General features: G+C 35.4%; 1 protein-coding gene across 1 annotated transcript in view; it reads left to right on the forward strand.

Annotated features, from left to right (window-relative positions):
• The window catches only part of LOC136027243 (forkhead box protein K1-like), a 69924-nt gene extending 66113 nt beyond the window's left edge, over positions 1-3811 (forward strand). Inside the window, exons 8-9 of the mRNA XM_065704317.1 lie at positions 2875-2944; positions 3434-3811. Of these exons, the coding sequence (XP_065560389.1) occupies positions 2875-2944; positions 3434-3563 (200 nt within the window). The 3' untranslated portion in view covers positions 3564-3811. The remainder of the gene's footprint in view (positions 1-2874; positions 2945-3433) is intronic.
• Positions 3812-9008: the final 5197 nt, after the last annotated feature.

Below are 9008 nucleotides of genomic sequence, written 5' to 3' on the forward strand. Positions count from 1 at the left end.
CAACTAACTGAAGAACATGTAAATATTGTGTAGTGAGGTGGCAAGTCTATGAGCAGAGACACTGTGACATGTCTGAGCTAACTTGCGATGGCAATATGTAACAACTCTCTCGAAGAACCTGTGAATTAATAATAGGTACATCATCACATCCAGTTTGGACCTCTAAATGATCTTCAATACGAAGCAGATTACAAATAAATCTCTTCAATGAAGAAATGTCATTCAACATATGTAAAAAGAAATAAACTTGTTTCTTCTTCCCACCAAGAAAAATAAAGAAGTAAAATATGAAATTAGAACTGAAATGTTGAAAAAAACACAAAATCCCAAATAGACTAAAAACTAAACGGTTTCAACAAGCGAACGTATGCGTTTTGGGTTGTTATCTGCTTGCTCACGCATGTAAACACTGCCACGATCAGTCCACACGTTCTTTACATCATATCGGTTTCTTGGCGCCTTCAAGAATCGATTTTTTGCTTTCGTATGTTATTCAGTAACGAATATACCTGAATTAGCTAGTTCTGATTTTGCTTTGAAAATAGTATGTGCCATATCTTTAGTCGCAAATTTAAGGAGAACTGGCGCAACGGGCGATGGTGTCTGGTTATTTGACGTTGCGTTCGGTCTAAAACGGTTCACGGACATGTGTTTTCTAAGAACATTAACGCCCATTGTCTTTGTTATATCCAGCACGGCAGCGCCCAGGTCAGTTCTGAGGGCCTGTTTCACTAAAAAAAAATGAATCAAGTAATCGCTCCTGCTCATAATTATCCAGACTTTCCTCCATAGTAGATATCCGAAGCTCTTAATGTCTCAATCTGGCTTTTCAGAGGAAAACAATTTTTTTCATTTTCTCAAATTTTCCGTTGTATTCTAGCGTGATCGAATCATATATTTCCGAAACAATCAACTCAGACTTCATAGCGGCTAGTTGCGCTGAGCCTCCTGCACTTCCGGTGGTATCCACTTTTTCTTGAACTGTTCTCTCTATATCTTTAACTAGGTCAGCTTTAAACTTGATTACTTCATCTTGTGGTAAAATTAAGCTGATTTCGGATTGCAGACGTTTGTATTGAAGCTATAACCGTTGGACCAGCTCCAAGGCCTTTTGCATCTTTCTTTTTTTTAAACTGACGGTAAGTATCAGGAGAAGATTTGAACTCGCAGAAAGCATGATTAACGCCCTTAGCTGGTTTTTTTTTTTTTTTTTTTTTTTTTTTTTTTTTTTTTGTTTTTTTTTTTTTTTTTTTTGAAGCTTCCGAATTATTGTCATTATACGAAAGAAGATTTGCTTTTAATATATTTTGAAAGTCATGAGATCCATAGCAAAATACAATGAATTTCGGCATAGACTCTCTTGGTTAGTAAAGTTAACAATCCGAATTGGCCAAAGGGATATCCCTTGAACTCTGCTAACGCCAAATACCCCTTTTGAAACTGTGCCATGATGAAAATAAGGATCTAATAAAACGAAAAGTTACTTATCTTTAGTGGATAGGGCCACGGTATGCGGAGGTAGACACCCTTATGGATGGAGGCTCGGTGGAACGTGGGAGTCTTGTCATTTTACCCCACCGTATTCCGACATCCCAAACTCCTGCTATTCAAATTATCCAAATCAAATTTACCCGTATTCAAAAATCATAGTTAATGCACAGCAGAGATGTTCATTCATTGTCCCCAGTGTAAATATTTGCCCCCTTTCGAGCAAAACCCCGCATATGCGCGTACCTGTGCCAGGGAAACTTATGCGTATATCAAGATAGTTCTGAAGTATCATCGAGATACATCAGATAATTTTAATTCATTTGAAAAAAGATTACCGTAAACTGAATAAAAATACTATCCACTTCGTTGGTGGATTGAAGAAACCCATGGACCAGGTTGAAAATATTATCTTTCTACTTTGTGCCCATCTCGAGTTTTATCTGGGGGGGGGCGTGAATGTTGCTTTTTTCTGGTTTGTAACCATCGTAACAACCATGGAAAAGAAGTCTTGATAGGGCTAAGTGCAGGAAACAAATTGAGAAATCACGGGACTAATAAATTTTGTATCTTTGTCTTTTTGGTTTTGGACTAGAACATCTGAAAAAATAAATGTGTCTTTTAAGAAAAATGAGTTTTGCAAAAAAAAATAAAGTATATGCACAAATTATAACATAAGAACTATTCGTAATAACATAAACGTACAAGAGTATATAACACTACTCTCCGCAGATGCTTCCTCGCCTGTAAAGGAAGGGGAAAACATACGACACGTTTATGCATTAATTCAGAGAGAGGGGGAAAAGAGGATTGTTAATATTCTAACATCACTGCAAGAAAAAAAATGAATGGCAGAGAAAAGAAAAAAATGGGTTGAAATACATTGGATAGACTCCAATCAATCCTAAAAAAGAAGAAAAAACATTTAAGAAGACAAAAAAATTCTTTGTATAAGCAAAAGAAGCTGAATCTGGTATTCTGACTTTGTGGGGGTATTAACAGGAATTTGGATAGGATGTGTCTAGCAAAATGATAATTAGTTTGATCAGAGGTCAGGTAGTGAAACATGGCCAAACAGTGGAATATTAAGGGCCTGAGGGAGGTCACCACGAAGCTGAGTAAAACTTGCGCTTGAAAGAATATATTAATGTATTTTTTAATAGAATATAAAAGCACATATAAATAGAACGTATTAAACCATACCATGCATTACGAATTTATTTTCTCAGCCGGGCTCGGGACATTTTGTAACTTATTTTATTATTAAAATGAACCTGAACCTGAAACGCTTCAATGAATTCTAGGAGCGGAGGCAATACATGTAAGAAATCATACTATGTGATTTTTGTTAAAACTCATTTTTATGGGGATACTTTTCTTTTTTAGGTGAAAAATTCTTTTTCTCATCGGAAGATTCATTGATAGCTCAACCTTCTTTTGTTGTGCAGCATATCAGGTAGGTTATCTTCTTCTCGTACTTTTTTATTTTCTTAAATAGGTATGTTCATCGGGAAAAGGGCCATGACACTCCTTGAGCTGAGTCTCTCTCTTTCTTCTTCTTTCTTTCTCTCTCTCTCTCTCTCTCTCTCTCTCTCTCTCTCTCTCTCTCTCTCTCTCTCTCTCTCTCTCTCTCTCTCTCTCTCTCTCTCTCTCTCTCTCTCTCTCTCTCTCTCTCTCTCTCTCTCTCTCTCTCTCTCTCTCTCTCTCTTTCACAAAGTTTTTCTTTTCAGGTTCTTAATGCTTGACCCTGTCTAATATGCAAGATTGTGTATAATTATACTCAATAATTTGAGTACCTTATTTTCCAAAATTGAACTAATAGATTCGTGTGGAAGAATGCTTACGAATCGTTTGTCTGCAAACCTGAACATTCTGAATGTTTTATGTGTCTTGACATGCCTTAATTTTCAATCTGTTAATGAACATTCCTTCTCCACTCTTTTAGTGATGACTTCTCAAGTCCAATGGCATCAGAGCACACGTATACTACAAAACGGGAGCAAGATGGTAATGAAAATGGATGTTATCAGACAGATACCAAAAGATATAGGCCTGACAATAATATGAACGATTGAACATGCCATGGTTTCGATTGTAGTCATATATAAATTGAAGTTTTTTCATGTCATTTTTTACACAATTTTATGAATCCGGTGTTATCTATAATCAGCTTGAACGGATTATCTGAAAGCTATGAATGTCTTAAGTGCTTTCTTTAATGGTTCTGTTGTATATCTGGATAACAACATTGAAGTATGTTAATCGTTTTAAGAGATGTATTTCTACTCCTTGTTTGTAGAATCAATAGACGTGTCACCTCTTAGTCTTAGTTTGAATTCTTATTTCTTTTTTTTCCTCAGCCTAAATATCGAAAGAAATTTAGGTTTTGTGAAAGCAAATTAATCCCCATATTCTTATTTGGAATAGCAGTATTTCAGAGGATTATGCCCATGGAAATTGATCGATTGAAGGATCAGAATTTTAAAAAATTCAAAACAATCCTTTTTTCAAAACATCCAAGACATGTTTATTGAAACGTGTGTACACATGCCTCGTAAGTAGCCTACTACTTTAATACTTACCCCAATACTCGTAACTTTGTCGTATATCATAATTATGTCGAGACTTAAAAAAGTCCTCCCCCCCTCAGTTTGCTGACATTTGACTTTAAGTTCCTTTTATTTTATTATTTTACACTTCTACGGTATACCTTTCCCCCTCCCCAAGATTATGGATGTAAAATTGGTACTGCTTACTTTGACAATCTTGATCTTCAAAATACAAGTTTTGACCGGTAATCACAATGAACGGCTTGATTTCTGCAAAAAGTCACAACATATTAGAAGACCATTGTAAAAATCTGACAAAAAGCTATGCGGTATACGTTCTAAAAAAAAAGTATGCGTTGTGAGATATAACATAAAAGATTTACATAAATTCAATAATAGAGAAATTTCAAAAATACAAAGAGTTTCTTCTTTATTCATTCCACGACAAGCATGTGCTTTGGCTTGTGCTTTACACTGACATGGTTAATCTTCATATAAGAAACCTTTTAAATCCTTTGAAATTGGAGGGAATGGTGGATATGAATACGACATCTACATCTGCTAACAGAACAGAAATGGTCATCGAAAAATAAGAAGGTATGTATGCATTAAACATAATTTTCTAAATAAAAAAAAAAATGTTGAAAAAGAAAATAGGACTTTGTGCTTTTTATAATGGGATTTGTAATATAGCTAGCTGGATTGAATCAAGTGTAGCTTGATGATTGAAGTAGGTTGGTAGTAAGAGGGGGAGGGGTATTTACTCTGGGAATTGTCTAAAGGTTTTAATTTCTATATCTAATATCCAATAATTCTCAAAATTCTCTTATTTGTAATTGGAAAACCTAATGAACGCAGATAAAGTCCTATTCTTTAAGTTTGCTGGATTCGTGTGCTAACATATCAAACAGTTTGTGGTAACGAACTACAAGAATGAAGCTACAAGGCTTAATGTTAACCGAATCTCTAAAAACGGAATTTCGATATCTTTCGATATAGCACCGGCTGATTATGTTGATTCCAAATATATAAGCTTAGTTTCACCCATAAAAGGCTCGGAAACTAAAAATTTGTCTGCTTTTTGAAGGAATGAAGAAATACCCGCTAAAAGTGAAATAATTTTAACTAAATTCAAATTATTAGATTCGGCATATTAGAAAACCCCTCGGTTGAGGTTGCAGGCCCCTATTGGCAAAAGTGTTGAATTTTGTACTATTTGCCAGAAGAAAAACCACGAATGTATGTTAAATTTTTTTCTTCTGTGACAATCGTATCGAACCAACCTCTCGTATCGAGAGACCTCATTTGAACGGAAATCAAAATTTCTGGTGTTCCTTTTATTTGACCAAAAAATCGGACGGCTCCTAGCCTCCCTCTCATGTCCCTTTTTTCCCAAAAAAAAATTGTTCAATCAAAAGTTTGAGATGGACATTTTCTTTAGTATAATTGAAAGGTTCCAATACTATACCCTTTAAACTTAACATGACCCACACAGCCCCTGAGGATAGGTATGGGGATGAAAGTATACTAAGGTTAATTTGTTAAGGATAATAAGTACGATCTATAAAAGCCAGTTTCGTAGCCACAAAGACAAATAATGGGTGACAGAATGCATTAGACTTTTATAACTTGGGCTAAATATTTGCATATTAGGGAGATGGGGGTAAGGTTAGGTTACTTTACTCCCACAACCCCATAATGTGCAAATGTATAGCCTAAATTGTATTATTATTTAAACTTCAGTATTATATTTTTTATCATATTTTGGCAAATTTCATTAGGATTAACATAAATTCACTTCTTGAGTGTGTTCCGTATAATTAGCAAGTACCTCTTTATTTTTAAAGAAGCAATAAGACTGATGCTTATCGGGATTTGTGAAGGAGAGCGGGACACATTTTTTCCATAAAAATATAAAAAAGGCCGTTTTCAAAATTGTCGCTGGTGCCCCAGTAATTGTGCTAGCTCAACTTGAGTAAAAAGAAAATAGTTTCTATATTTTTTTGACAAAACTAGGTTTTTGGATCGACAAGAAAAAAAATTAAAGAGAAATAGGAAATATTTCAATTATGTCACCGAGAACCAATTTTCAATGGTCGGGGTATAAGCCAAGGGTATCAATGCGGGAAAATATAGGGAGGAAGCAAGGATTGTGTTCTATTCTCTGCATAAGGATGCAAAAAGGCATTTCTCAAAAGTTCAAGGGTAATTTTCGCTTGAGAAAAAAAAAATCAATCTAAGGTATTGTTCCATATGTGGGTTGGTAATTTTACCCCCTTCCTGTAGGTGCGCCTGTACAGAACATGGTAAAGAAATAAAACAATTATTAATTACAATGATAAAGAGTATTCACCGAAATTTTTTAGCCTTGATTTAAATGATGCTAATGAATTTTTCGTTAAGAATAATGCACCAATGTTATCGATAGATTTGCTTAAACTGTGCTTACTACTATTTGCTGACGACATCGTATTACTGGCTGAAACAAAGGAGAAACTGCAACAATTATTAGAGATTACGGAGGTTTATTTGGAAGAGAAGAAGTTAATCCTGAACACATCGAAGTCAGTGGTGATGGTATTTGATCGTAAAGCCATGGAAAGTGAAGATGTGAATTTTATCTTTAAAGGTGAAACTATACCAGTGAATAATGAATTTGTTTATCTTGGGGTAAAGTTTACTAGTAATGGGGAATTCAGTGGGCATCTGGATCTAGCGAATGCAAGGGGGAGGTATATTAGCGGTGAAATAGCGAGGAGTAGTCTTAGACGGGTGAGAGATATTAGAGTACATAAGAGGATTTGGACAAGTAAGATAGTACCGGCGATGCATAATGGAGCAGAGATCTGGGGCTATCGGAAAGGTCCAAAACTTGAGGTGGTTATGATGAGACATTATAAGAGGATGTTAGGACTATGGGATTCGCTTAGTAATTTGGTAATCCAGGGAGATTTAGGGCTAGTATCGCTGCGATCTATGAGGCTAGTGACCATGGTGAGATATTGGGTTAGGATACTGGGTATGCAGAGATTTACGGTAGCAAAGGCAGCATACTTAGAGGCGTTGAGACAGAATAGTAAAACAGGGTGGCCGGCGGAGATTAAGGATATCTTAGGAAAGTGTGCATTAGGGGAATGGTGGAATGAAGGAAAGGGGATTATGGGTATGGAGGAAATAGTAATAAGGGAGGTACAAGAGAGGTTGAAGAACCAAGAAATACAGATATGGTGGGCAAGTCTGGGTCGTTAAAATTGTATAGACAGATCAAGGGTAGTTGGGGGGAGGAGGTATTTTGGAAGGTTGGGTTAAGTAGAGAGGATTTGAAGGCTTATTTGGATTGGAGGGGAAATGGATTTTTGATTGGGGAGAAAAAAAAGTATCAAGGGAGAAAAGGGGAGAAGGTAGAATCTATTGCTTGTCCTATGTGTGGATCTCATGATGAAAGTTTAATACATTTTTTGTGTGAATGTGTCGAATTGAATGATTGGAGGCGAGAGATGTATGGTAAAGAAAAATTGAATGAGATATGGATGGTAGATAGAATGAAAGAAACAAATTTCCTGAGTATTAAAAGGATAGCAAGATTTGTAAGGATTGCAGCGGCACATCGGGAGCGTTTTCTTTATATAGTATTAATTTAATGTAGTTAATTTGTTGTTTGTTTGTTGTCATGTAATTTTCCTATGGCCCACGGGCTTTTTCTGGAATAAATTATTGTTATTATTATTATAATTCCAGTGATTTTTCGTCAATAATCTAGTGATTTAGGTACTGATTTAGTGATTTTTTCTTAAAAATCTAGAGATATTTTGTTCACCGGGAGGCAACCCTGACCAAAGGGAGACCAGGTTGTGGTAATAAGTGTGGATGCTAGACAAAACTAAAAAACTAGTTAGTACTAAATTATTTGCTAGAGAATATTTATGTTAATGAAAATGGAATCCGCAAAGCTAGGGATCCTAAATTATGCGAATGGCCTATTCTTTCCACCGCAAAGTAAGTGTATTTTAATTTTGTTAAAACTGGAATCATGTGAAGAATTTAAATATACAGGATTTTAGGAACGAAAATCCCCAGCCTCGTCAAATTTCCACAGAATTATAAGCACGTCATAGATCAATAGTTTTCATTCTGTGTGATTGTAAAACTAAAGTTGGTCAGTATCCTTCGCAATACCCACGTCTTACCACAAGAAGATTGGCCTGTTGTATCTAGTTTAGACAAAAATCGTGCAAGAATTTTCTATCTGTGGAATTGGATCTATGAAGTGGACTCGTAACTTCTTAGTCGCCACCCCCATTGCCCTTTTCTCGACAGAAAAGTGAGCAGGGTTTTAAAAGCCTGTAAATTAAATTTGCAGTTGCTCAATACTGTTTTGAAAAGTTCCATTTTTTACTTTTGACGGACGGGGAGTGACTATTGTCTGGCTCATGCATAGAGTTGTATAACTCTAGCTGGCAGTGGTGGGGCACGCAGGTATTTTATACTTTTGTGTGGTTAATGGAATATTTTAGATGAGAATTTTAAATAGTTTAGTTCTGTCTAACAAGTTAGCAATGTGAAAACCCCATCAGCGCTATCTGTTCTTAAGCTGAAGCAAATGATTTACTCCATCATCCAAAATAATTCATTTTGTAAACCTCAATTAAAATTAGCCTTCTTCAACCAGAGCAATAATTGGAGTGTAAAAACAATGCAATAGCACAGTTTTCATAAAAGAACACATTTTGAGAATATTTAGTAATGCTTTATCATAAACTTGTGCTTTTTGGGCTAATAGAATACTTTGTAGAAAAACGGGACTGAAAATAGCGTATACAAACGAGAACCACCCTCCATTGTCTCTATTTTATAAAATATTGTTGAATTCTTTCTTCATTCATTTTCCCCTTTTTTTTCCAGAAAACACTATTTTGGACAACAAAATGCACTGAAAACCTCAGTTTTCGACAAAGATCCAATTTACTAAGC

This window comes from Artemia franciscana, chromosome 1 (assembly GCF_032884065.1).
Source record: "Artemia franciscana chromosome 1, ASM3288406v1, whole genome shotgun sequence".
In the NCBI taxonomy this organism is placed as follows: Eukaryota; Metazoa; Arthropoda; class Branchiopoda; order Anostraca; family Artemiidae; genus Artemia; species Artemia franciscana.